At 43.5% G+C, this 27,901-nt stretch overlaps 1 protein-coding gene across 3 annotated transcripts; it reads left to right on the top strand.

The window, feature by feature from the left end:
• Position 1: 1 nt before the first annotated feature.
• Positions 2-27,857, top strand: GVQW3 (GVQW motif containing 3). 3 transcript variants are annotated; one of them, XR_012518062.1, is made up of 2 exons: positions 2-68; positions 1,396-10,489. XR_012518062.1 is itself a non-coding variant. In XM_074400901.1 (2 exons), the coding sequence occupies exons 1-2, from the start codon at positions 527-529 to the stop codon at positions 27,716-27,718; spliced, it is 705 nt and encodes a 234-aa protein (XP_074257002.1). In that variant the 5' UTR covers positions 3-526; the 3' UTR covers positions 27,719-27,857. The 3 variants fall into 3 exon arrangements, 2 of the variants coding, with proteins under 2 accessions (XP_074257002.1, XP_039327089.1); XM_074400901.1 differs by lacking the exon at positions 1,396-10,489 and adding an exon at positions 27,479-27,857 and having other exon boundaries at positions 3-991; XM_039471155.2 differs by having other exon boundaries at positions 6-1,162.
• Positions 27,858-27,901: the final 44 nt, after the last annotated feature.

The following is a 27,901-nucleotide window of genomic DNA, read 5'->3' as shown; positions in this document are numbered from 1 at the left end:
GGGAAGGGAATTGCGCATGCGCGCCTGTCTCCCGGGACACTAAAGTAGGCGAGCCTCGGGCTGCTCCGGTAGGTTTAGCGTGCGCGGGTTTCTGCAGATCTGGGGCAAGCTTGCACGTTGCACCACCTATGCACCTCTCCTTGCTTGCTTAAGTTGCCACCACTTAGGTCTTTCTTGCAGAAATCGCCATATACTCTTTAAGGGCCGCGGAATCGGGGCGACCTTGGTGACTGATTGGCAAACTCTCGGCAGATGTGCATGCACTGGTTGGATGCAGACGTGGTTGTAGATTTAGTTTTTCCAGCTTTGCAGCGACTGTTGGCCCTGTTACCTTCCCAGAACGGATCTCCCTAGTCTCGACTGGAAGCTGAGAGACAAAATCTCAGAAAAGCAATTACTCTTTCCTCACCAGGCTTCTAGAAAAGCAAGAATAGCGATATGATTACACCTACCGCCCTATAGAGATTGATCTGTCTTTACGTCACAGTCGTGGCCTGTTAACGCTCCTGTGTTGTTCAGTGCCAGAATGAGTGACCGCTATTTAGAACAAAGGATTAGTATCAAATTTTGCGTGAAATTGAATAAGTCTGCAAGTGAGACCCACCATCTTTTAAAAGAAGCTTATGGAGATGAAGTCATGTCAAGGGCCAGAGTTTTTGACTGGCACAAAAGGTTTAAAGAAGGACGGGAAGATGTTCGAGATGACGCCCGAAGTGGGCGTCCAGTCACCCACAGGACAGATGAAAATATCCAGAAGGTCAAGGACTTGGTTTGTTCAAACAGGCAGTTAACTGTGAGGATGATGGCTGAAGAGTTAAATTTAGACAAAGAAACTGTTAGGCTCATTTTGAAAGAAAACTTGAACATGAAGAAGATTTCTGCGAAAGTTATTTCAAGTGTTTTGAAGGGTGAACCTACACCACGAAAACTTGACTTTCAGTCTGATCTTTCAAAGGAAACTAGGAAAAATAGCTCATGTATGAGGAAAAAGGTAACAGGTTCTCAAACATGGAGTCATCTCCAGGGTGAAGCTGGTGGGGAAATGCCCCTGCCGGTATCCCATCCCAGAGTCCACTACCCTGCCAGCCAGCTTCTTCAGGCCTCATCTTCAACAAGCCTTCCCCCCAGGGTAGCTGAGAATTGGTTCACCCCATGGTGAGAGGTACGTGAGTTAGCTGAACCAGAACCAGGAAGCTGCCTCACTGTTATTTGGCTGCTCACCTATTTTCAGTCTTTGCCACTCCTCCCTATATGTCATGGCCCTCCTCATTACTCTTTGCTGGACTGTTGGACCATCTTCCTTGCTGTTCTCCACAACTTTGAAGAACTTCTGGCTGTTGCCTTCTGGTACTTGCTTGTTCTTGATTTTTTTTTTTTTTTTTTTTTTTTCCTCAGCAAGTGTGGATTTCTTCTCTGCCCAGACCTTAGCTTATTGTGGCAGTCCTGTTCCTTTGTTCTCAACATTCTGCCTCAGAGGATCATGCCATTGAGAAGTGAGGAACAGAATCTCCTGGAATGAGTATCTCTGTGCCCAGGGAGACATGCTGTTCTGGGAGGACCCCAAAAGAAGGCTTACAGTTTCATCCTGCTTCACAGTCAGGGCCTGAGGTATGGTATAGAAGGCAGTGGGATGCTGGTACTACTGAGCAGTGCTGGCCCGAGGGGCTGATCTGGCCCAGATGACTCAGTGGGAGCACCTTAGGAATCAGGGGTTGGCCACCAATACTGATCTTCTCACATGCCTACACCTCACAGAAGAGCTGGGTTTGCTTCATTCTAGTCCTGTGCTTTAGACCCCCATTCATTTGGGTATCTCCTCTGCTGGAAGAGGAGGATAGAAAATATAAACCTGGGGACCCAGGCCTAAGCTGTGATGTGTGGGGAGGAAGACTAGGTGGTTCTGTAGACCCTGAATTAAGGGAGCCTGCTGCCTGTGTGTGGATTCCCATACCGCAGCCTGTTGTTAGTAACTAATGCCTATAGTTTTGAGAACTTGCTGTTTTTAGAACACTGCTGGACATTGACAATGTGGAAGTTATAAACAAGATCTCCAAGGGCTGATGGGCTTCATGGATGAGATGGTTCTTGAACTGGATCCGTGAGGATGGGTATAAGAGGGGACTGTGAAATTAGGGAAAGCAGGTGGAACAGCATGAGGCATCGAACCTGCATCAGTAGGAAATGATGACACAGTTGGCTACAATAGCAAAGTTTAAAGAGGAAGATAATGTTGCAGTGGATGAACAATTTGGGATAATTTGCTTCCTCTCCTATGCCTCCAACTCTATGCCAGTTGATAAATTGCTTCTCCTGAGTCTGTGAATTGGTTTGTAACAACCAATTTGATAACTGATTTTTCAGTCGGAACCCCCAACAAGCAGATTCTGCAAGTTCAAACTCATTCGTTTCTTATCTTCCTGCCTCTTCCAGGATTTATGGAATGGAACTTTTCTCAAGTGGGTTCCAAGTAATACCACATAGACTAGAAACATTCAGGGGGCAGGGGTTTGGTAACAGAATTTCACAGAATTGGCCAGTGTCTTTGTTTTACTCAAGAATTTTTACGTATACTAGCTCCTCTTAAACAATATTGCTTAAGAGTAGAGGCGCAACACTTACTCTTCACAGTTACTTTTAGTTCTGTTCTTTCACTTTCTCTACTCACCTGCAAAAATTACAAGTTCCTCATTAACACCTGTTCTTGTTGTGGTTGTTGTTGTTGTTTTGTTTTTTGAGATGGAATCTTGCTCTGCTGCCCAGGCTGGAGTGCAGTGGTACAATCTCGGCTCACTGCAACCTCCACTTCCTGGGTTCAAGTGATTCTCCTGCCTCAGCTTCCCGAGTAGCTGGGATTACAGGCAGGCACCACTACACCTGTTTAATTTTTGTATTTTTAGTAGAGATGAGGTTTCATCATGTTGACCAGGCTGATCTCGAACTCCTGACCTCAGGTGATCTACCCACCTCGGCCTCCCAAAGTACTGGGATTACAAGCGTTAGCCACCACCCCCGGCCAACACCTGTTAATTCTGAGGCACCTTGAAAGCTAGACCTTGTCCCACAAAGAGAAGATACTATATAAGAACTCTTAAACCAAGCAACAGCTTATAGACCTTCTGCTCCTTAACAGTTTCTAGACATTCCATTTCAGGACCATTAAGTCTTCCTACATCAGATGTGGCTCTGGGTTGCCCACGAGCACTTGGCACCATGGACACTGCACTTTAGGAACAAAGTCCCCACCACTAGTTCTTGCAGCTTTGTTGCTGAAAGTTATATTAATTCTTACTGAGGCCCACCCAGTGGTAATTGTTGCAGATTTATATGCTTCTGGACCCAGGCCAGGATCCCACAACCCTGCCTACAGGCATTGCTTCTAACCTGTTATAACCCAGAGGTCCTGAGACATCTTACTTCTGAGTTTGATTCCAGTCCTATGAACAGCGCTGGTGTGTCCCTGCCAGTGATGCTGGACCAAGACCCTTGCTGGAGTATAGAGTACCAGAGCTATGCTGGTTCAGACATGGTTTAGACACAGCAACCAGAAGCAGATAATCAGGAGTGTGAATTCAAATGCTTCCACGTGGCTGTAATGAAAAGGACTTATCCAGAGCAAACCATTCACATTTGGCTGCTCAGAATCTTTAAACCCAAGGGTAGAGCATGGTCTAGGCATCCCCAAACAGGAAAGTTCTTATATGAGTACTCCTAATGTGCTCACCTACCAAATCCATTTTGTTGCTGATCCACGTTTTGCCCTGGGCCTCTTGAGCTCCTGGTCCCATAGTCTCACACATCCAGCTGTGTGTCTGTCACACCCCAGGCTCTTCCCTTGGCTGTTTTAAGACACCTCTCAATTTATTATCCATCAGTTTTCTGGTCCCGGGTCACACATTCATTAGCTGCTTTTGGTCACTTTGGCGTGCTGATCCTTCAATAGACCTTTGGGTCATGGTTTTCCACTTAACTTACAACTCTTCTCTCTGATTTTTTGGATCCTTCCTCCAGCTCCCCACTTCAGCTGCTGAGTAAGGAAATTGTCTACTCTAGCCCTGGCCCCAGATTGCCTTCTTATCCTCAAGAAGCATGGTGGGGCAACATGGGGGCATATGTGTTGATTTGTTTTTTGTAAGGGGCATGGGCAGGGAAAGCTCCCTCTCACCCATAAGCACCATCAGTTGCACTTCCCAGAGGCACCCAGTGTCAGCAGTTTCTCAAGGAGGCAATTTGGTTACCTCTGGTACCAGGAGTCATGAAACTTTGTCAGAGCTGTAACATCCAAAGCCCATTATCCTAGCAACTGTATTTTCCCTGGCAGGAGGAGCTCCACCTAACCACAGAAGATCAAGCCTGGCTTTCTGTGGGATGTCAGGAAGAGAGCTGGCCATGTGCAAACTTTCTCAAGCTTAACACAATTGGTCAATGACTCTGTTTGGCTCTTAGGTTGATCTTTTCCACACCCCCACGCCCATCCTAATTCAGAGTTCACATAGAATGTTTTATGCCACTGCTGAGAAAGAAATACATGCCTTCTGGGGCAGGTCATCCTATCACTGATTTTAGGCAATTCTCCCCTTTCATCACCTCACCCTACCTTGCTCCATTTGCCCCGCTAGTATTGATCAAAAAGAGAAAGAATAAAATGTTCACCGAATCTGTAAGTTAGAAAAACATGTGGATGGTTCTGCTGTCTTCTGAATTCTGACCCTGATTGAGTCTTCAATGAAATGTTATCATTTGGGAAGAATGTTTACCTGGGGCCTCCTTCCCAGAACCTTTCTCTCAGATCCATTTTTTAGTCAAAGTCTATACTTGCCTTTGGAAATGCCTGGATAAATATGGATGCTAAATGACTTGAGGACACCTAATAAAGGAATGGGATACTATTGGGGAATTGTCTGTCATTACATTACAAATGCTGCTCAGCTTGCCTGCTATTTGCAGACATCATCACCAGCAAGTTTCACTAGGCAATTTGGTATTGGGTCTCAGCAGAGTCCCATTTGACTCAATAAGAGCCTACCTTTGCTGCTAAACTATGATATCCTGCCTTCTCCCATTGCTTATTCTTCAATCAGCCCACCCAGATTTTACCAGACGTTTATATCTTTTCTGAAACAACCATCATGTATTTATGTTCTTCAGCATCTCCCTTGTCAGATTCTTGCAAACGCCATCCTAGTTGTATCACCCCTCTCCTTGTATTAATATCCAGAAACAAAAAAAATCTGTATTGGGGAGCTATAGTACCTCCAGGGACTCACTTGGGTATAGCCCAAGGGCCAGCAGACTTCTGTAAAGGAGTCTTTATGGGCCATATGGTCTCTTTTGCCAGTACTCAGTATTTTAATGTAAAAGCAGACATAGCTGATACAGAAACGGGTGAGCATGGCTGTTTCCAATAAAACTTTATAAATGGATACTGGAATTTGAATTTTATATGGTTTTTACAAAATACTATTTTGATTTTTTAAAAAATCCATTTAAAAATGTTAAAAAGAGGCCAGGAATGGTGGCTCACGCTTGTAATCCCAGCACTTTGGGAGGCTGAGGCAGGCGGATTACCTGAGGTCAGGAGTTTGAGACCAGCCTGGCTAACATGGTAAAACCTTATCTCTAGTAAAAATACAAAAATTAGCAGGGTGTGGTGACGTGTGCCTGTAATTCCACTACCCAGGAGGCAAAGGCTGCAGTGATCTGAGATCTCACCACTGCACTCCAGCCTGGGCAACAGAGCAAGATTCCATCTAAAAAAAAAAAAAAATGTTGAAAAGAAATTTTTAGCTTTTAGGCCATAGAAAAACAGATGGCAGGACAGAATTGGCCCATAGGCCAATACAAACCCTGTTTTATTGTATGCATAAAAACGATGGATGATTGATTATTTCCCATCAATAACATTATTAATGCCACATTGATCTGGCAGTGTCTAACAATTTATTATGTAGAAATTGTGGCCTAGGCACAAGAGTTCACGTCTGTAATCCTAGCACTCTGGGAGGCTGAGGCAGGCAGATTACTTGAGGCCTGAAGTTCAAGACCAACCTGGGCAACATGGTGAAACCCCCATCTCTACAAAAAAAATACAATAATTAGCCTGGCATGGTGACACTTACCTGTAGTCCCAGCTACTTGTGGGGCTGAGGCAGGAGGATCACTTGAGCCCTGGAGGTCCAGGCTGCAGTGAGCCATAATCATGCTACTGCACTACAGCCTGGGCGACAGAGTGAGACCCTGTCTCAAACAAACAAAAAAAGGAAATTATGGAATATTGGAAGGAATCTATAGAGCCAGGAGAGTAAACTAAAGCTGAATGATTGGCTATTTTACCTTGAACATATTCTGGTTCACAAAACAAATTTTGTGCTTTTTTTTTTTTTTTGAGACGGAGTTTCACTCTTGTTACCCAGGCTGGAGTGCAACGGCGCGATCTTGGCTCACCGCAACCTCCGCCTCCTGGGTTCAGGCAATTCTCCTGCCTCAGCCTCCTGAGTAGCTGGGATTACAGGCACACGCCACCATGCCCAGCTAATTTTTTGTATTTTTAGTAGAGATGGGGGTTTCACCATGTTGACCAGGATGGTCTCGATCTCTTGACCTCGTGATCCACCCACCTCAGCCTCCCAAAGTGCTGGGATTACGGGCGTGAGCCACTGCGCCCGGCTTGTGCTTGTTTTTTGACTGAAAATATTATAAAACCACCTATATTATTCCCTAACATCAAAACCAGTGTTGACAACACTGAAACTGATGCCAAGTTGCAACCAACAATAATAGAATGAACTGAAGGTAGTCCCAAAAATGCTTTGCCCATGGGCAGCATTTGAACAACCTTATGTTACTGCCTATTAAAGGGTATACTACGGAGATGAAAAAACTCACTGAAGTGTATTTTTTGCATGCTTGCAAATATACATATGTGTTACAGATACATATGTGTAGTTGCACCTTGCAACTGGTGCTGAGATGCGTCCTTTTAGGTAAATATATTTGGTTTTTCTCCTAGAGAGCTGTTTATTGTGTCACCTTTATTTAAACTGATTTTCCAAAGTTGTAATACAATCTCAGCATTGAACAGACCTTTACAAGAGTGTCTGATCCAGCCAGTCATGTTTCCTATGAATTCAGGAGTAACTAAACCCTACAGCTGGTGAAAGATCACATCTGAAAGAAGATTCTGTGTTAATTCACTCAACAAATTTTTATTGAGTGGCTGTATGTGCCAGACGCTATCTTGTGTGCCAGGATACAGCAGTGAACAAAATAGACACAGGCCTTGGATTAGATGATTTGAAATCTAATTATATTACTCTTCACTCTTGCAAAATTTCTGTTCTGTGTGCACACAGTAACCCATTGTTAACTGCATACCTGGAAATAGGTATGACCGTTGCCACATGCCTTTGTGCTCTGGTCTTGATACCTCTCCAGGCATTAATAATTTGAGGACTGCATGTTTCATTTAAATTTTATTATCCTTTAGACAGATCTCTATTGGTAGAAAAACGCACTGGCAATGTTGGAAGTGTAGACTGGCGACAGTTTTCTGAAAAGCAATTTGGCAGTATCTATCGGGAGCTTTAAAAACGTTTATATCCTCTGATCCTCTAATTCCACTACTGGGAATCTGTCCTAAAGAAATAATGTAAAATACGGGCAAAATCGATGCTTCACAATCTTAAAGTCCAACAGTAGAAAACTGATTGAGTAAATTACAGTGTGACTATCCAGTAGAGTGTTGTGCCATCATTAAAATTTATGTTTTTGAAGAGTATTCAACAGCATGGCAAAATGCTTATAGTGTTAAGTGAAAAGAGTGATATACAAAATTGTATATGTAAAAAGACAGAAAGGCTATGCAAACTCTGGGTAGTTGGATTATGGGTTTTCCTGGTTTTATGCTTTAAAAAAATTTATCCAGAATATTGTTACTTCTATTATCAGTAAAAAAAAACAATAGCACCTAGAGCTGGCAGTGGAGAGATTGAGGCCAGATCACTAGGTTGGTCCATGAACAATTAACTGGCTGGGTGGACACAGAGGCTGTATGATCTTGTGCTGGCGGCAAGGCTGGGACAGAAGGGAAAAGGACCTGCCCAGGAGGAGAAGGGCATGTAATCCTAATCACTACAAAAAAACACGAAGTGTTTAGGGAAGACACCGTGGGTGGTGTGCTCTTGCATGTATTCCTAGGTAGGTAAAAGAGCACTGAGGAATCAAGTCCATTCTGACAAGTGGAAAAGGATGTGAATGCTCTCCTGGGTAAAATTAACCTCCTTTGCATTTCATTCTCACACAAAATGAATTCTTGAGACGGATTTTGTAATAGCTGATTCTCTGAAGAATCCTTGAACTTCATATGATTTCTTGAGTATAGCAGTGGCTTTCAATGTGCCAAGTCTACCTCCTCCCATACTGGGACACTCAAGCCACACGGATGTACGCTGGAATACTGGGTATTCTATGCTGAGAATACCACACGCATATCATTAGTCATCTTAATGTTGTAACTTACCAAACACTTAAGGTTTGCAAATGTGAATTTGTTGGCATCCAGAACCACTGTATTTTTTATTTATGTCTGAAAAAGAATCACATTGTGGAGTTTTAAAATGAAAAATCATGTAGCTAATGCCTGTCCATAGATGAAATTGTTATGCTGGGAAAATGTGTACTTAATCGTTGCTTTAGTAAAATGATTATTATAAAAATGTTAATGTCTCCTCAGTGAAATTTGAAACCTCCAAATGAGTACACAAGGTAAATACGTATTTTATAAGCCTATAGATCATATAATTGCCAAGCTGAAACAGTTCTTTAAGATCTAAGTGTAAGTCCCCTGATCTATAGAATGAATGAATGAGGCTCGGGTTTCAGTTCTGCCTTCTTATTAGCTATGTGACTTTGGGCAGTTCATTTGTACCCTCTAAAGTCTTCAGTTAATTCATCTATGAAAGGGAAATAATACCACCTATGTCATGGAGTTGCTCATTTTGTTAATTTCAACAATGTTTATTGAGTCCTTATCTGTGTATGATGCTGTTCTAGACATAATAAACAAGACCCCAAAAAATGTTCCTCCTCATGAACACACATTTCAATGAGGGAGACAGACAAGAAATAAGATAAATGAGTAAAAATATCTATGTTAGATAGTGATTATTAGATGTGAGGCTTACATTAAACTGTATATGAGGCACACAGCACAACACTTGGCATGGAGTAAGTGCTCAATAGAGAATAATTTCCTCTGTTTCCTGAGGCTTCCCTGACAGCTCTGGAATTACTCTACAAACGTGGTAGTCGGCAAGAAGCCTGACTCATTGCTATCTCTTGCCAGTTAAGGCCTAAACCTGTTTTTGCTTAAGAAGACAAAAGAATTCTTACAGTGGTGTTTTGTACTTCCTGCGTGGCAGAAGTATCAAAGTGGTGCCTAAACACTGTTGATAAATGACCCTTTCTGGAGCCGGTTGGCAGGAGTCCTTGCCTGGGGCAGGATGACAGGGTTAACTCCACAAAGACAAATGGATGGTGTCATTGCTATTTAAGCAAAACAGACTAGAAGACCAGAATGGCTGTTTCTCTTGAAGGAAAGATATGTGCTGTATGTCCTGGGCCAAACATTGGAGCACTGAGCAAAGTTTGCAGTATTAGAAAGAAACTGGCTACTGCATTATTTACGGGAGACCAGAGCATTGACAGAAAGCCAGGAAAAGGAGAGTTCAATGCTTTGTGGTTTTGATATTTTTGCCCATTGTAGAAAATTTGGAAAGTTTAGAAATGTTTAAAGAAGCAGCCAGGAGTCCACTCCTAGGGTTTGGGTCTTTTGTCAGACCCATATCCTTGCCTCAGCTTTCTCCTTCAAAAACATCCAGCCAGCCGGGCGCTATGGCTCACATCTGTATTCTCAGCGCTTTGGGAGGCTGAGGCGGGTGGATTACCTGAGGTCAGGGATTTGAAACCAGCTCGGCCAATGTGGCGAAACCCTGTCTCTACTGAAAATACACAATTAGCTGGGTGTGGTGGTTCATGCCTGTAATCCCAGTTACTTGGGAGGCCAAGATAGGAGAATCGCTGGAACCTGGGAGGCAGAGGTTACAGTGAGCTGAGATTGTGCCAGTGCACTCCAGCCTGGGCAACAAGAGCAAAACTCCACCTCAAAAAAAAAAAAAAAAAAAATCCAGCAGCCAAGCCAGGCACAGTGGCTCATGCCTATAATCCCAGCACTTTGAGAGGCTGAGGCAGGCAGATGGCTTGAGGTTAGGAGTTTAGGACCAGCCTGGCTAACATAGTAAAACCCCATCTCTACTAGAAATACAATAATTAGTCCAGCATGGTGGCGCATGCCTATAATCCCAGCTACTCAGGAGGCTGAGGCAGGAGAATCGCTTGAGCCCAGGAGGTGGAGGCTGCAGTAAGCTGAGATCGTACCACTGCATTCCAGCCTAGGTGACGAAGTGAGACTCTGTCTAAAAAAAAAAAGAACAAATCCAGTAAATGGTCATTTACTGAGTTTCTTCTTTGAGCCTGGGCCTGCACTAGGCACGGAGAGTACAGCCCTTGTCCTTGGGCAGTGACCAGCTTTGTGGGTTAGGGAAAGAGCCATAGGTGGAGAGGAGCACCAAGAAGGGGTTCCTACCTTAGACTCAGTTTTTCCCGGAGAACAGAGCTAAGGAACACACTTTTGTAAAGAATTTGGAACAAAAAGTTGGAATCATCACCCTGAGGGTGATTGTGAAAATAAGACAGTGGACAGTAGAGAAGCAAAACACAGAACGATGGTAACTGTAGCTCCTCTTAAGTAAGAGAGCCTGGAGCTCTGTCCACAAGGATTCAGTTTATAATATTACCTCTCAGAAGAAACTGGACTTGAGGCTGTGGGCCAGTACCCCTGTACCTTGCATTAAGAACCTAATAAGTGAAAATTCAGAATTACAACCCAAACGCAGAGGGAATTGGCCCAGCAAGGTTGAGTGGTTTTCTTGAATCACACATTTAGTTGGTGGCAGAACCAGGATGATAATGAAGGACCTTGAACTTCACTTAATCCGTGAGTTTTTTCTATTACTCCACCGATAATTATTTCCTGAAATGTACATTCTTATGATATCTTTAAAATCATGCTCACCCTTGCATTAAATGGTTTACCAACAGTTGGTTTACATACAATTTTTAAGGAACATATTTATAGCATGAAAAGTGGTGCAGAGGGTTTTACCAAATTTCTCTGGGGTGTCCAGGTCCCCTGTCCTTCCAGAGGTGTGTATTCATAAGTAAATTGGCATTCTGTCATCCATTTTTTCCAGATGTTCTTCTCGAGTCATGTGTTATGTTTTGTGTTTTTAATATTTCTCAAACTCGTTTTTAAAAATCTGGGCACATAAATCCTAATAAAGCTCTCAACTATCTCCTCTGTGCTGTCTCAAATTTCTGAGTATGTTTATATTCATGACACAGTGTCTGAAGTCATGAATGCTATCACATAATTAGGACTTAGATCCCTAAACCCCAGGCTTGTGTTTCTAGATGTTCTGAAAATTCTTTGCACTTCACTTATAAATGCCACCATACTGTGCCATGACATTTCCATAGTAACATATTTCAAACATGAAAACAGGAAGCCCAAGGAAAAGAGAAGTTGGTTTCCAATGCACAAATTTTAAAAATTAAGAATTGAATACATAAAATGGGATGATGGGTGTAGTACAAGGGCATACAATTAGGGAATTGTATATTCTATTCTACTTTGACCTCTCCTGAACAGAATGTTCCTGCAGGGTCAACTTAGGGATGAGCAGTATCTATCACCCACCCAGTGGCCCACTCCTGGAATCCTGCTTTCTTTGACCCTCACATCCTGGCAGATCCATGTGATTTCCCCGACATCTCTTTTTTTTTTTTTTTTTCTTTTGAGATGGAGTCTTGCTGTGTTGCCCAGGCTGGAGTGCAATGGCTCTATCTCCGCTCACTGTAACCTCTGCCTTCTGGGTTCAAGCGATTCTCCTGCCTCAGCCTCCCAAGTAGCTGGGACTACAGGTGTGTGCCATCATGCCCAGCTAATTTTTGTGTTTTTAGTAGAGCTGGGGTTTCACCATGTTGGCCAGGATGGTCTTGATCTCTTGACCTCATGATCTGCCTGCCTCAGCCTCCCAAAGTGCTGGGATTACAGGCATGAGTCACCACAGCTGGCCTCCCTAACATCTCTTACTGTCACCTACAGCAGCTGGACGGGGTGGCCACCCACCCCTCACCACACAATCTGAAAGACCATCCTCTATATGGCTCATGTGCTATTTGGTTGGAGTTTGCTGAAAACTGGAGGCTTTTGGATACCAACTTTTTGAGCTTGCTCAGTCATGCCCCACCGTGTGCCTGGAATTCTTCTCTGCTGCCATCTATTTGGCAAACTCCCCTTTTGGACTGAAGCCTTGGCCTCACCATTGCTGTTCTCCCCCACCGCCCACCACCCCACTCAGTGAAGCAGCCACCCTCCCCCACCACAGTGTATAAGGTGCATTCTTTAATTTTATTTTTAGCTTTTGCTTTTGTGGGTACGTGGTAGGTGTATTTATGGAGTATATGGGATATTTTGATACAGGCATACAATGCATAATCATCACATCAGGGTAAATGGGGTATCCATCACCTCAAGCATTCATCCTTTGTGTTGCAAAGAATCCAATTATACTCTTTTAGTTATTATTATTTTGAAAGGACTCTTGCTCTGTCACCCTTGCTGGAGGGCAGTGGTGCAATCTCAGCTCACTGCAGTCTCCCCCTCCCAGATTCAAGTGATTTTCGTGCTTCAGCCTCCCAAGTAGCTGGGATTACGGGTGCCTGCCACCATGCCCAGCTGATTTTTGTATTTTTAGTAGAGACAGGGTTTCACCATGTTAGCAAGGTTGTTCTTGAACTCCTGACCTCAGATGATCCGCTTGCCTCAGCTTCCCAAAGTGCTGGGATTACATGTGTGAACCACCATGCCCGGGCTTCCTGTAGTTATTTTTAAATATACAATTATATTATGATGACTGTAGTCACCCTGCCGTGCTATCAACTGTTAGATCTTATTCATTCTTTCTAACTATTTTTTGGTACCCATTAACTATGTCCTCTTCCCCCCACCAGAACCTCCACTATCCTTCCCAGCCTCTGGTAAACATCTTTCTACTCTCCATCTCCATAAGTTCATTTATTTTAATTTTAACTCCCACAGATAAGTGAGAACATGTGAAGTTTGTCTTTCTGTACTTGGCTTATTTCACTTAACATAATGACCTCCAGTTCTATTCATGTTGTTGCAAATGACAGGATCTCATTCTTTTTTTATGGCTGAATAGCACTCCGTTGTGTATATATACCACATTTTCTTTATTTGTCTGTTGACAGACAATTGGGTGGCTTCCAAATCTTGGCTATTGTGAGTAGTGCTGCAATAAACATGAGAGTGGAGCTATCTCTTTGATAAACTGATTTGCTTGCTTTTGGGTATATATCTGACAATGGGATTGCTAGATTATATGGTAGTAGCTCTATTTTTAGTTTTTTTGCAGAACCTTCAAATTGTTCTTCATAGTGGATGTGCTAATTTACATTCCCATCAACAGTGTATGAGGATTCCCTTTTCTCCACATCCTTGCCAGCATTCATTATTGCCTGTCTTTTGGATAAAAGCAATTTTAACTGGGGTAAGATGATATCTCATTGTAGCAATGCACATTCTGACATCAAGAAAACTGTAATACTTAACTGAACTTAGTTGTTTGCAGGATGTTTTTCTTTTCTTTCTTTTCTTTTTCTTTTTCTTTTTTCTTTTTTTGAGACAAGAGTCTCGCTCCGTCGCCAGGCGCCAGTCTGGAGTGCAGTGGCGCGATCTCGGCTCACTGCAACCTCCGCCTCCGGGGTTCAAGCAATTCTCCTGCCTCAGCCTCCCGAGTAGCTGGGACTACAGGCACGCACCACCACGCCCAGCTAATTTTTTTTTTTTTTTTTTTTTTTTTGTATTTTTAGTAGAGACGGGGTTTCACCATGTTGGCCAGGATGGTCTTGATCTCTTGACCCCGTGATCCGCCCTTCTCGGCCTCCCAAAGTGCTGGAGTTACAGGCATGAGCCACTGCGATCAGCATTGCAGGATGTTTTTTTTCCCTACCAGCCCATGACCTAAAAGCCAAGCCCATATCTGATTCTTCCTTGTGTTCCCTGCATCTAGAATAAACCTTGCCTGGAACTGTTCCCTGAATCCAGAATAGACCTTGCCTGGAACTGTTTGATAGATGAATGAAAGAAGGGATTTTTATATTTTTTTTTACTGTGGTAAATTTCACATGACAAAATTCACCATTTTAACCACTTTAAAGTGTACATTTCAGTTGCATCTAGTATCACACAGCTGTGCAACCATCACTACTATATAGTTCAGAACATTTTCATCACACTAAAAGGAAATCCTATGCTCATTAAGCAGTTACTCTCTTTCTCTCTTATCCCTGGCCCCAGCAACCTGTAATCAACTTTCTCTCTCTATGGATATGTTCGGACTCATGTATGTTTGTTTTATATTTTGAGTAATAGTCCAATGCTGTGTTATCTATTTTGTTGCTCAGATTGTTCCATCTTTGACCATTGGATGCCCTTTCAGGTTGGCTTCTGTGTCTCTATTTATTTATTTATTGAGACAGAGTTTTGCTCTTGTTGCCCAGGCTGGAGTGCAATGACACAATCTTGGCTCACCGAAATCTCCACCTCCCGGGTTCAAGTGATTCTCCTGCCTCAGTCTCCCAAGTAGCTGGGATTACAGGCATGCACCACCACACCCACCTAATTTTGTGTTTTTAGTAGAGACAGAAGTTTCACTACATTGGTCAGGCTGATCTCGAATCCTGACCTCAGGTAATCCGCGCCCCCATCAGCCTCCCAAAGTGCTGGGATTACAGGCGTGAGCCACTGAGCCCGGCCTGCTCCTGTGTCTCTTTGATGTGCTCCTAACCTTTTTTTTTTTTTTTTTTTTTTTTCTTAGCAGGTCCTTACCTTCTGGTACTACAATGTATCCCAAGATTATCTTGTTGTTTGCCTCTCCACACCTGTGACCAATCATTTGTCTATTCTCGATTTTTCCCTAGCCTTGGTTCCTTTTATTGGAGAATAGTGTTTAGAAACCAAGATATGGTCAATGAGTGTATTGCTACCAGAAATTGAGTCTTTTTGATATCTTCCGTGTCTCCTTAACAAGCTCAGTTTTTTCTCTAGTTTATTGATCACATGGAATACAGTTATAATTGTTTTAATGACCTTATCTACCAATTTTACCTGTCTCCTTCCATTTATTTCAGTTGACTGATTTTTTTGGAAATAGCTTTTGGCCATTACTTTTAAGTTTTGTTAGATGAGACCAGAGTAATATTAGTCTGGGGCTAATTTTGCCCCAGTGTTGAGGACACCTGAAACATTATGAAATATGTCTTGCCACTCCAGATGTTAGAATATGAAGTGAGCCTGTGTGATCTCCAAAAATGGTTTCTCCTAATCCTTTTGGATAGTTCTTTCTCTGGCCTCTGGTAGTTTCCTTACATGCATGCTGAAGACTTGAGGGGGCTTCATATATTTGGAAGCCATGTTGCCAGGCGGTACACAGAGGTTCTGGGCCATATCTTGCTGGTGAACTTTTCCTTTTATCATTATTATTATCATGTGATTCTTTACTAATTACTTTTGGCTTAAAGTCTGTCGATATTTCATTATTTTGCTTAGGATTTGCCCAGTATATATTCCCATCCTTTTAACATTTCTGTGCTATTATTATTATTATTATTATTATTATTATTATTGAGACAGTCTCACTCCTGTTGCCCAGGCTGGAGTACAGTGGCACAGTCTCAGCTCAGTGCAACCTATGCTTCCGTGGCTCAAGAGATCCTCCCACCACAGCCCCCAGGTAGCAGGGACTGCAGGCACATGCCACCACACCAAGCTAATTTTGTATTTTTTTTGCAGGGTTGGAGTTTCATCACATTTCCCAGGCTTGTCTCGAACCTCTGAGTCAAGCAATCATCCCACCTTGGCCTCTCAAAGTGCTGGGATTACAGGCATGAGCCACCACGCCAGGCCATGAGTTAACCTTTGAATCAGGAGACTGAGTAAAGCAGACTGCCCGTTCTAATGCCAGTGAGCCTCATTCAATTGTTGAAGGCCTGAATGGAACAAAAAGGCTGACTCTCCTGAAAGTAAGAGGAAACTCCTCCTGCCTGGCTGCTTGAGCTGGGACATCAGGCTTTTCCTGCCTCTAGACTCAAAGTGAAACATCAGCTCTTTTTTTGGGTCTCAAGACTGCAGGGTTTTGAACTGGAACTTACACCACTGCCTCTCCTTTTCCTCAGGCCTCTGGACTCAGGCTGGAAAGTCACTGTTGGCTCTCCCGGGTCTACAGCTTGCCAGGTACAGATCTTGGAACTTCTCAGTCTCCATAATTACATCCTTATAATAAATCTCTTGCTCTCTGTCCATACACACACACACACACACACGCACACATCTTGTTGGTTCTGTTTCATGTTTCACTGAAGAACTCCAATGAATATACCCTTAATATTTTAAATAATGATTTTCCACCATTCCCTCTGTTAAATCTTTCTTTTTTTGTTTTTGAAATGGAGTCTCACTCTTGTCGCCCAGGCTGGAGTGCAATGGCTCCACTCACTGCAACCTCCACCTCCCGGGTTCAAGCAATTCTCTTGCCTCAGCCTCCCAAGTAGCTGGGACTACAGGTACGCACCACCACACCTGGCTAATTTTTGTATTTTTAGTACAGACGATGTTTTACCATTTGGCCAGACTGGTCTCAAAACTCCTGACCTCAGGTGATCTGCCCACCTTGGCCTTACAAAGTGCTGGGATTAACAGGCATGAGCCACTGTGCCGGGCCCCTCTGTTAAATCTTTCTGGAACTCCTATGAGACATCTGTTTGACTCTCTCTTTTTATTCTTCATTTCTCTTAAATTCTTGTTTGGGTTTTCTCTCTTTATCTCCATTTTGGGTCATGTCCTTAAAATGTCTCTTCAAATTCCCTCTTCAGCTAGCTTGAATATGTAGGTTAACTCATCTTTGAGTCTTCAATTTTAGTAGCTGTGTTCTTATTTCTGGAAGTTTTATATGGTGCTTTTTCTAATTTTTCAACTCTTTCTCCTCCATACTATTCTGTTCCTTTATAATGGCTTTTTTTTTTTTTTTTTCTTGCTGGGTACAGTGGCTCACACCTGCAATCCCAGCACTTTGGGAGGCCAAGACGGGTAGATCACAAGGTCAGGAGTTCAGGAGTTCGAGACCAACCTGGCCAACATAGTGAGACCCTGTCTCTACTAAAAATACACAAAATTAGCTGGTTATAGTAGTGGACACCTGTAATCCCAGCTACTTGGGAAGCCGAGACAGGAGAATCACTTGAACCCAGGCAGTGGAGGTTGCAGTGAGTTGAGATCACATCATTGCACTCCAGCCTGGGTGATGGTGCAAGACTCTACCTTTAAAAAAAAAAAAGAAAGAAAGAAAGAAAGAAAAAGAAAGAAGAAAATTTTTTTTTTTTTTTTTGAGACTGAATTTCACTATGTTGCCCAGGCTGCTCTTGAACTCCTGGGATCAAGCAATCTGCCTGCCTCAGCCTCCCAAAGTACTAGGATTACAAGAGTGAGCCACCGTGCCCAGCCAGGCTTCTACACTTTCTTTTCTCTTTATTTTATTTTATTATTATTTTATTACTTTTTTTTAAAGACGGGGTTTCACCATGTTGGTCAAGCTGGTCTTCAACTCGCGACCTCAGGTGATCCGCCTGCCTTGGCCTCCAAAGTGCTTGGATTACAGACGTGAGCCACCATGCCTGGCCTTTTCTCTCTATTTTAATCTTCCTTACTTCATAGTCTCTTTCAGGTGGTTCCATTTTTACCCTTCATAGCTTTAGTTTGTTTTGTTTGTTAACTCTCTATTTCGGTCATTTCTTTCCTCATGTGATGTTACTTTTTGAGAATTTTTTTTTCTAGTATATTTGTCAAGCATCCCTATTGAGCTATTTTGATTTGCTTCAGCCCAAACCTAAGAGTTTTAATATATCTTGCCCCAGCCTAACCTGTGAATTGTAATGATCTGGACCAATTTTTCTGTTAATTTATCTTGCTGGGTGTGGTGGCTCATGCCTGTAATCCCAGAACTTTGGGAGGCCTAAGTGGGAGGATCACCTGAGGTCATGAGATCGAGAACAACCTGGCCAAATGGTGAAACCCTGTCTCTACTAAAAACACAGCAATCCCCCCCACCCCAAGTGTGGTGGTGCACTCTTGTAACCCCAGCTACTCAGGAGGCTGAGGCAGAACAATCACTTGGACCCAGGAGGCAGAGGTTGCAGTGAGCTGAGATCACGCCATTGTACTCCAGCCAGGGTGACAAGATGAAACTACATTAAAAAAAAAAAGAAAAAAGAAAAAAAAAAGAAAGGAAAGGAAGAAAGAGAAAGAGAGGGAGGGAGGAAGGGAGGGAGGAAGGAAGGAAGGAAGGAAAGAAAGAAAGAAGAAAGAATTTATCTCAGTGAGTGCCTGCATATAAAGGTAGAGTAAATTCAAACTCCCTATCTTGCATGTAGCAGAGACTGGCATTTCTATTTCTTGTAAATGCTATTTATTACCCCGCTCACAGCCTCTTCAAAGGTCAATCTTTCTTGCAACTTCTTTAAAGCCAGGGTACAGCTTTTCAGTCTCCTTTTCATGGAAGAAGCCCAGCTTCTAATCTCAGGGTTTTATCTCAGTTCCAACTTGCTCAGCTGGCAGAAACTTAAGCCCCATCTCCTATTCCTTAGTGTGCAGTGAAACCCTAGCCCACAGCCCTCAGGATCTGCGTCTAAGTCTGAGGTCCCTATGTATTCCTTGGCACTGGCTGTACCCTGTCCTGCCTTTGAGCTCCTTTTTCATTTCTGATGTCTAGAAATTTCTCTTTATATTTTTCAAATTCAGCAATTAAAAAAAAACATGTGTAGGCTGGGCGTGGTGGCTCACAACTGTAATCCCAGCACTTTGGGAGGCTGAACTGGTGGATCACTTGTGGTCAGGCGTTCAAGACCAGCCTGAGCAACATCCAGTCATCTGAAAGCCCTGTCTCTATTAAAAATACAAAAATCAGCCAGGTGTGGTGGTGTGCACCTGTAATCCCAGGTACTCAGCAGGCTGAGGCAGTAGAATCACTGGAACCCAGGAGACGGAGGTTGCGGTGAGTCGGGATCATGCTCCTGCACTCCAGCCTGGGCAACAGAGCAAGTCTCTGTCAGAAAGAAAGACAGGAAGGAAGGAAGGAAAGAGGGAGGGAGGGAGGGAAGGAAGGAAGGAAAGGGAGGGAGGGAGGGAGGGAGGAAGGAAGGGAGGGAGGGAAAGAAAAGAAGGAAGGAGAAAGAAAAAAAAAGCAAGAAAGCAAGAAAGAAATTTGTGTTATAATTCATCCAGCACCTCCATGTGTCTATAGTAAGGCGTGGGATATGACACCCATTTTCATTAGTGTAGCTGATTATGTTTCTGGAAGTTGCCAGATGAAAAACAACAATTCTGTCAAGTAGACACTTATTTTTCTTAATATAATTTATTTATTTATTTATTTTGGGAAAAGGTATCATTCTGTCACCCCAGCTGGAGTGCAGTGGTGCGATCACCCAGGCTCAACTGATCCTCCAGCCTCAACCTCCCCAGTAGTTGGGACTACAGGCGCGCACCACCACGCCTGACTAATATCTGCATTTTTTCATAGAGATAGGGTTTTGCCATGTTGCCCAGGCTGGAAGTAGACATTTATTATCTCCTGTATTAGTCAAGGTTTTCCAGAGAAACAGGACTAATAGGAGATATATGTAAATAGATTTATTCTTTCATATGATTTGTTGTGATTATGGAGGCCTAGAAGTCCTATGAACTGCCGTTTGCAAGCTGGAGCCCAGGAAAGCCAATGGTGTTGTTCTATAACAAGCCCTAAGATGAAGACCTGAGAACTAGAGTTTGGTGGGTTTTGTTTGTTTAGAAACAGGATATTGTTCTGGCACCTGGGCTGGAGTGTGGTGGTGCAATTTTAGCTCACTGTAGCCTTGCACTCCTGGACTCAAGCAATCCTCCTGCCTTAGCCTCCTGAGTAACTGGGACTACAGTCATGTGTCACCATGCCCAAGTAATTTCATTTTCATTTTTTGTAGAGATGTAACCTCGCTATGTTGCCCAGGCTGGTCTCGAACTCCTTGTCTCAAGGGATCCTCCTGCCTTGGCCTCCCAAAGCTCTGGAATTATCAGCATGAGCCACCATGCCCAGCCAAAAACAGGAGTTTGATGGCATAAATTCCAGTCCGAGTCCAAAGGCTGAAGAGCAAGGAGTGCTGATGTCTGAGGGCAGGAGAAGATGGGTTTCACAGCTCCAGAAGTGAGAACAAATCTGCTCTTCCTCTACCTTTTTGTTTTATTCAGGTCCTCAATGAATTGGATGATGTCCATGCACATTAGGGAAGGGTGGGTCTTCATTACTCAGTCTTATCAATTCAAACACTAATCTGTTCCAGAAACATCGCCACAGACACACCCAGAAATAATGTTTTACCATCTATCTGAGTACCCCATGACCCAGTCAAGTGAAAACATAAAATTGGCTGTCACATCTCCCTTCTATTTATTTACTTATTTATTTTAGACCAGTTAAGTTCAGTAGTGAGAAAGAGGGAAGGAATAGAACAAGGAGTTCAATCTGTGACTGACTATGAACAATCCATTGAGATAACTCACTACCTCTGGGCCAATCATCTCCATTTTATAAATAAGAAAACTGAAGCTCAGAAAGGCTGTCTAAACTGCCAAAGCCATAAAACTTTAAGTGGGAAATAGGTTTTGCCTTCAGTCTGTTTGTCTATAAAATCCCATACGGGACATCCGGGCATCTAAAAGACAGCTCGGTACCTCTGCCTTCTCTCCATTGTTAGCCTTAATGGACAATTTTGCTGGAGCAAATATTCTGAAAAAGATTCCTCCCGTTTCCTATGAGGGGAGACAGCAAGCAGGCGAAGCTGGGCTCTCTTGAGCCTGGGATCCCTTGGTAGGAGCACTTGGCTGGAAAGATATGGAAGCCAATAAGCATTTCCTCCACCACCCAGAAGCATCTCCAAGCTCATGCATGAGGTGGGCAGTGAAGCGGACATACCAAGCGTCTTGCACATCATCTTCGGCCTGCCTCAGGTACAAGGAGAAAGCCCAGGCTGCGGCAGGACTTACCTGTTGCATACTGCTGGGTGTGGGCAATGTCTCAGCAGAGACTGGCATACTCTGAGGCTTTTCACTTCTCTCCTTAGATTGGGGGCATCTCTTGCCTGTGCCTCTTGCACAAAGCCTGGCCCTGAGTAGGTGCCCTGCAAAGCTGTAGGGGGTCAATAGGGATGACTGAGGTCCTGCTGAGGAAAAAGAAGGCATTTCAAGTCTTTACAGTACGGGGACTTTAATGAGTGTAAATAGCTACCCTTATTGCACGTTGATTATGTGTGGACACATTTTATGCATGTGTATTGGAATATTTTTAGCTGCAAGTACTGATAACTAACAGTGACTTAAATAGGTATTTTCTGGCATAACAAGAATTCCAAAGGTGCTCCTTGGTCTTTCCGTTACAAGATGTTACAAGATGTCTGTGACACTCAGCCATCACCTCCAAGTTCAAGGCAGGCAAAGGTTGGGAGGTGCAGATAGTTCAGACTTAGCAGTCCTGTTTCATCAGGAAAGCAAAAGCCCTCTCAGTAACTCCTGAACAGTTCTTGGAAGTAGCATCCTCCTTTACTAATGGGACCTAACACAGAGCTGGCAAAAGGCAAAGGCAGAGCCAGGCATCAGACTCATTTCTTTCTGACTGAAGTCTGAGGTCTCTTTCCATTGCTGTGCCATGTTTCACCCTCCCCTTAAACTGCCCTTCTAAAGTCTTGGTCTTGAAGTCACATCAGGTCCGAGTGGGCTTGATGAAGAAAGAAGAAGGAAGGTGATCCAATCAGTACTGTTGTCCAGCCTGGAGTACAGTGGATCATAGCTCACTACAGCCTCCAACTCCATGGCTCAAGTGATCCCCCTGCCTCAGCCTTCTGGGTATCTAGGACAACAGGTGCATGCTACCATGCCTGGCTAATTAATTTAAAAAAATTTTTTTTTTTGGTAGAGACAGGTTCTCACTCTGTTGTCCAGGCTGGTCTTGAACTCCTGGGCTCCAGTTATCCTCCCCTCTTGGCCTCTCAAAGTGCCAGAATTACAGGTGTTAGCCACCTTGCTTGGCCTGGAGATCAGTTCTTTTTCACTTTTTTTGAGACAGGCTCTCCCTCTGTCACTGAGCTACAATGTGGTGGTTCAATCACAGCTCACTGTAGCCTCAACCTCTTGGGCTCAAGTGATCCTCCCACCTCAGCCTCCAGAATAGCTGGGACTACAGGCATGTATCACCATGCCCAGCTAATTTTTGCATTTTTTGTAGAGTCGGGGTTTCATTATGTTGCCCAGTCTGGTCTCAAACTCTTGGGCTCAAGCAATCCACCCACCTAGGCCTCCCAAAATGTGGGGACTACAGGCGTGAGCCACCACACTTGACCTGGAGTTCAGTTCTGAAATAAGTTGACACCTATCCCTGGGACCATCCACAGAGTAACGCTGAAGTCACGAGAGGAGGTTCCATAACTGTGTGCTAGAGTCATACCTCCACCTGAGTGTAGCCGCTTTGGAATGGTCATGCTAGAAGGCTCAGCCTTTATTCTGATGATGCCACTACTGCCCAGAACTCCTGTGGGACTCTCTTTACAAGTTGCAAAAAGACCTCAATCTCACTACTGTAACGTTACACCTCATTTTTGACCCCAAACCCAGCTGCAGCTTCTATCTCACGAATTTCGAGTGACTTTTGAACTATTGCCAAAAATCAAAAATCATTCCCTGGGCCAGGCGCGGTGGCTCAAGCCTGTAATCCCAGCACTTTGGGAGGCCGAGGCGGGTGGATCACATGGTCAAGAGATCGAGACCATCCTGGTCAACATGGTGAAACCCCGTCTCTACTAAAAATACAAAAAATTAGCTGGGCATGGTGGTGCGTGCCTGTAATCCCAGCTACTCAGGAGGCTGAGGCAGGAGAATTGCCTGAACCCGGGAGGCGGAGGTTGCGGTGAGCCGAGATCTCACCATTGCACTCCAGCCTGGGTAACAAGAATGAAACTCCATCTCAAAAAAAAAAAAAAAAAAAAAATTCCCTGAAGACAAAGATGTATTGTAATTTAGATACAAAAGAATGTGTTGTCTGCTTTACAGCCAATTTTTAAATAAAAATTAAAGAAATATTTAAAACAATGGAAGCACTTTTTAAGTAAATATGCCCTCCCAGGTTGACATCTTGGAAGAGGATAACTCTAAGTTTGGTCGTATGATTTCTGCTGTGTTTAAGAAAAATTACTTAACTCGAGAGACACTGCGAAAAGGACACTGACTTGGTAAAGATATAAGTGGGATTATAATGTTGGTCAGGTGAGACGGACATGCTCTTGCTTTGGTGAAATTATAAATTGGTATTGTTTTCTCAGAGCAATTTGACAATGAGCATCATGAAGCTTTAAAGAGTTTAAACAAGTCTAGACACAGTGGCTCATGCCTGTAATCTCAGCACTTTGGGAGGCCAAGGTGGGCGAATCACAAGGTCAGGAGTTCAAGACCAGCCTGGCCAACATGGTGAAACACTGTCTCCACTAAAAATAGAAAAATTAGCCAGGCATGGTGGTCGGTGCCTGTAATCCCAGCTACTGAGGAGGCTGAGGCAGGAGAATTGCTTGAACCCAGGAGGCAGAGGTTACAGTGAGCCAAGATTGCACCACTGCACTCCAGCCTGGGTAATGAAGCAAGACTCCCTCTCAAAAAAAAAAAGGAGTTTAAACCAGTTGGCCTAGACATTCCACTCCTAGGAATCCTTCTTAGGAAAACTGTCAGAGATACAGACAAAGATTTAAGTAACAGCTATTCATTGCCGACTTATTCGTAAAAAAATAGTTAAAAAAAAAAAAAGGAATAACCCAAATGTCTCAAAATGGAGAAATTGTTAGGAAAATTATGGCATATTCATTAAGTGAAATAATGCAGCTATTTAAAATGATGTTTTTGAAGAACTGTCAATGATGTTTGAAGATGTTCACGATAAGATCGGTGATAAAATCAGACTATAAAACCACATGCATTATATCATCCCATTTTTACTTTCTGTACGGTAAGAAAACCCTCAAGATATATCCAAAACGTTAAAAGTAGTTTTATCTGGGTGATGAAATTACAGGTGATTTTAAATTTGTTTCATTATGCTTTTATATATAAAATTTTATTATTATAACTATAAATATTACTTTTGTGGTTACAAAATATGTATAGTGAACATGACTTTGTAAGAAAGAAAGAAGTGTGTTTTACTGGGAGAAAAGAGATCTGCCCCCAGGGTTCTGATGGTTTAGTGGAGGAAATGAGACACGGACACAGATACGTTTATTACAAGGCAATAAGGGCTATCATGGAGGTTGTATCAAGTGTGGAGGAAAGGATTAGCTCTGCCTGAAGAGTTGAAGGTTGGTGAAAAGAGGTAACATTTGTTCAGGGCCTTGAAGGATGAATAGGGGTCCTCTTGGGCTTGTAAACTGTGAAGCACTATCTAAGTGTAAGGTAGTCTTTGACTTTTATGATTACTGTCAAGGCTTACCTCATATAAAGCTCTCTGTCTCTTTCTCATGCTCCCTGAAGCCCAGGATCCCTGGGACAGGAAGCAGCAGCAGTTAAACAGTCACACATCAGTGCTCCAGCAAGTGAACTGAGGTGCATCCAACTAAGGAGCAGATCCAGGACCAGAGGACATAAAACTATCTGGGAGCAGGGCCAGGAAGGTGCTGGTGGGTAAACAGTTCCCCCTTATTTGCCACCCTGTGGTAAGGCTGGCTGTGCTTGGGGCCTCCACCCTGATATTTGGGGCCATCTCCACCTGGGGAATGGTAAAACCTGCAAACGAGCATCACACATCAGTCTGTGATTTACATTGGCAGGAAATGGTGCGTCAGATGTCCTTACAGCCTCCAGACAGGGTGGAGTGGAGAGGAGGGGTGTAAGTAAGGGGATCAGGAAGGGTGACAAGAGATTATTTGTTCGGGAGAAATTCTTAGGCGCTCTGGATTGGAAGGGAGTTAAAAGTTCTGTGATTTAGTCCTCCCGATCTCCTTCCTGACATCCCTATCACATTGTCATTCTTCCCGGGTGCAGCTCGGAGGCCAACTCTTCTATTATCACCCACCTCAGTTCCTCTGGCCTATGCTTCGGGCGTTTCCCATTATTTAATTTTATGAAAAAAAAATTCAGTGTCTGTTGTGTGCCAGGCACTGTGTTTAGAATAGTTCCTCGATTGCAGTATACCCTCTTGTGCCTCCTGTTGGTTATTTATTTATTTATTTATGCAATGAATGTATATTGAATGCCTACTATATGCCAGGCAATGTTCTAGATGTTGTAACAGAGTGGAGGAAAATACAGTCAGGACCTCAGGTTCTCACGGACCTGACATTCTAGTAGGAGAGATACACAATAAACAAACGAAAAAATAAAATATCAGGTTATAAATGTCAAGAAGGAGCCAGCTTCGGAAAAATTTAGGGGAAGAACTTTCTATAACAAAGAGAACAGCTGATTCCAAGACCTATGGGGATAACCTCTGTTTGCTCTAGGAGCAAAAGGAAGGAAACTGTGACCTTGTGCATAGAAAATGCTTCCTTCTTTATCTGTAAATGAAAATCTTATGTGTCAGGATGTGGTTCAAGCATTGCCGCTTTAGGCGAATCTATCCTGATTTTTTGGGTAGAAGTGACCACTATCTCCTTTCCTCCTCACTGCCTCTGAGTAGATTTCTGTGAGCATACCTGTGCCACTTTTCCATTCTTACCATATTAAATCACTGTGACTCTCTAGTGGACCTCAGTCTCATCAAGGGCAAGACTGAGCTTCCTAACAAAATCCCTAATGTCCAGTTTAGACCCTGGCACAGAATCTGTGATCAGTAATGGTTTGTTCCTAGAATACTGAACTATCACACAGCACCCTATCCGAGCCTCACTAGTGATGCTTATTTGGAACTGGCAACAATTTATTGCTCTGTGCCAGACCCTGTGCTGGGTACTTTCTACTCTGCTCATTTTTTTTTTTTTTTTTTTTTTTTTGAGACGGAGTTTCGATCCTGTTACCCAGGCTGGAGTGCAATGATGCGATCTCGGCTCACCGTAACCTCCGCCTCCTGGGTTCAGGCAATTCTCCTGCCTCAGCCTTCTGAGTAGCTGGGACTACAGGCACGCACCACCATGCCCAGCTAATTTTTTGTATTTTTAGTAGAGACGGGGTTTCGCCATGTTGACCAGGATGGTCTCGATCTCTTGACCTTGTGATCCACCTGCCTCGGCCTCCCAAAGTGCTGGGATTACAGGCTTGAGCCACCGCGCCTGGCTCGGCTCATTCTTAAAATTTGTCTCACAGTCAACATGTTCAGGAAGTATCTTTATTCTGTAATTAGAACTCAGGCCAGACTCAGTGGCTCATGCCTGTAATCCCAGCACTTTGGGAGGCTGAGGCAGGAGGAGGATCACTTCCAGGAGTTCAAGACCAGCCTGGGCAACAGAGTAAGACCCCATCTCTATGAAAAAATAAGAAAAAGCTAGGTGTGGTAGTGCACACCTCTAGCCCCAGCTACTTAGGAGGCTGAGATGGGAGTATCACTTGAGCCCAGGAATTGGAGGCTGCAGTGAGCTGTGATTACACCACTGCACTCCAGCCTCTCAAAGAGGGAGAACTTAGAGAATTAAAGTGATTATCTGAGGTGGCTCAGTAAGAAGAAACAGAACTGAGATTTGAACCCAAGTCTTCTTGATATAAAATCCCAATGGTTCCTCTTCTATGTGATGTCACTCATCATACATTAGTTCTTTTATGGCCCTGTCCTCTCTTTTCTCCTATATAATCATTTTCCTGGGAAAAGGGTCTTTTTTTTTTTAACTTCATTCTATATTCCTTATGACACTACAACAGTGCTTTGTATTTAGGACGCAGTCAATACATATGTCTTAAATCTCCAAGAGGTAGAAAAGAATGAATGTGTGAATGAATGTTTCACCCAAAGTGAATTAGCCTCTGACAACAGTTCACAGGATGGTGATTGGCTGGAGAGAGGCATTTCTGAGGGGAGGCACCTTCCCAAATACCTCCAGGCATCGATTCTAGGAGGGCCTGGGGAGAGCTGAGGATGCTGTCTCTGTGCTAAAGCACTTGTTTCTTAGAAATCACACCATTTTCTCAGCTGCACATCTCGGCAGGCAGGCAGGGCAGAGGGGAACATGCATGGCTTCCAATGAGTTGGGAAAACGAGGTTAGGTTTCAATTCAGATACTTATTTGTGTTTTCTAGGTCTGCATGGTCGATAAATTTTCAACGAGCAGTGATTCTGTTCCTCATCTTTCATTGCTTTATGGGACTTCAGGGAATGAAAGCATAACATCCTGCTTTCCCATAAGTTCTCTGGCTGTTACACTGGCACCAATTAAAGACCTGTCTATGCAATTAATCAAAACCAATTTAGAAGCATTCTGGCGCTGCTCCTCTGATGTACTGCCTGCTCCACATACAGTAGTTCCTCAGCTGTGGTGATGGAGCCAGGCACATAGGAGCTTTTGATGAACTGGCTGTGCCGGCCCCAAGTGTTAACTATGTCATCTGACATGACTAATGAGGCTCCGGACTTGATCTGCGTGAGCGGAGCAGCCCTGCTGTCTGGAGGAGGCTCAGTTTCCACAGCCAGCCTGAGAAGAGGCTGCAACGTGCAGGGTACAC

Source organism: Saimiri boliviensis, chromosome 6 (assembly GCF_048565385.1).
Source record: "Saimiri boliviensis isolate mSaiBol1 chromosome 6, mSaiBol1.pri, whole genome shotgun sequence".
Classification (NCBI taxonomy): Eukaryota; Metazoa; Chordata; class Mammalia; order Primates; family Cebidae; genus Saimiri; species Saimiri boliviensis.
This window is presented reverse-complemented; position numbering and strand designations above follow the sequence as displayed.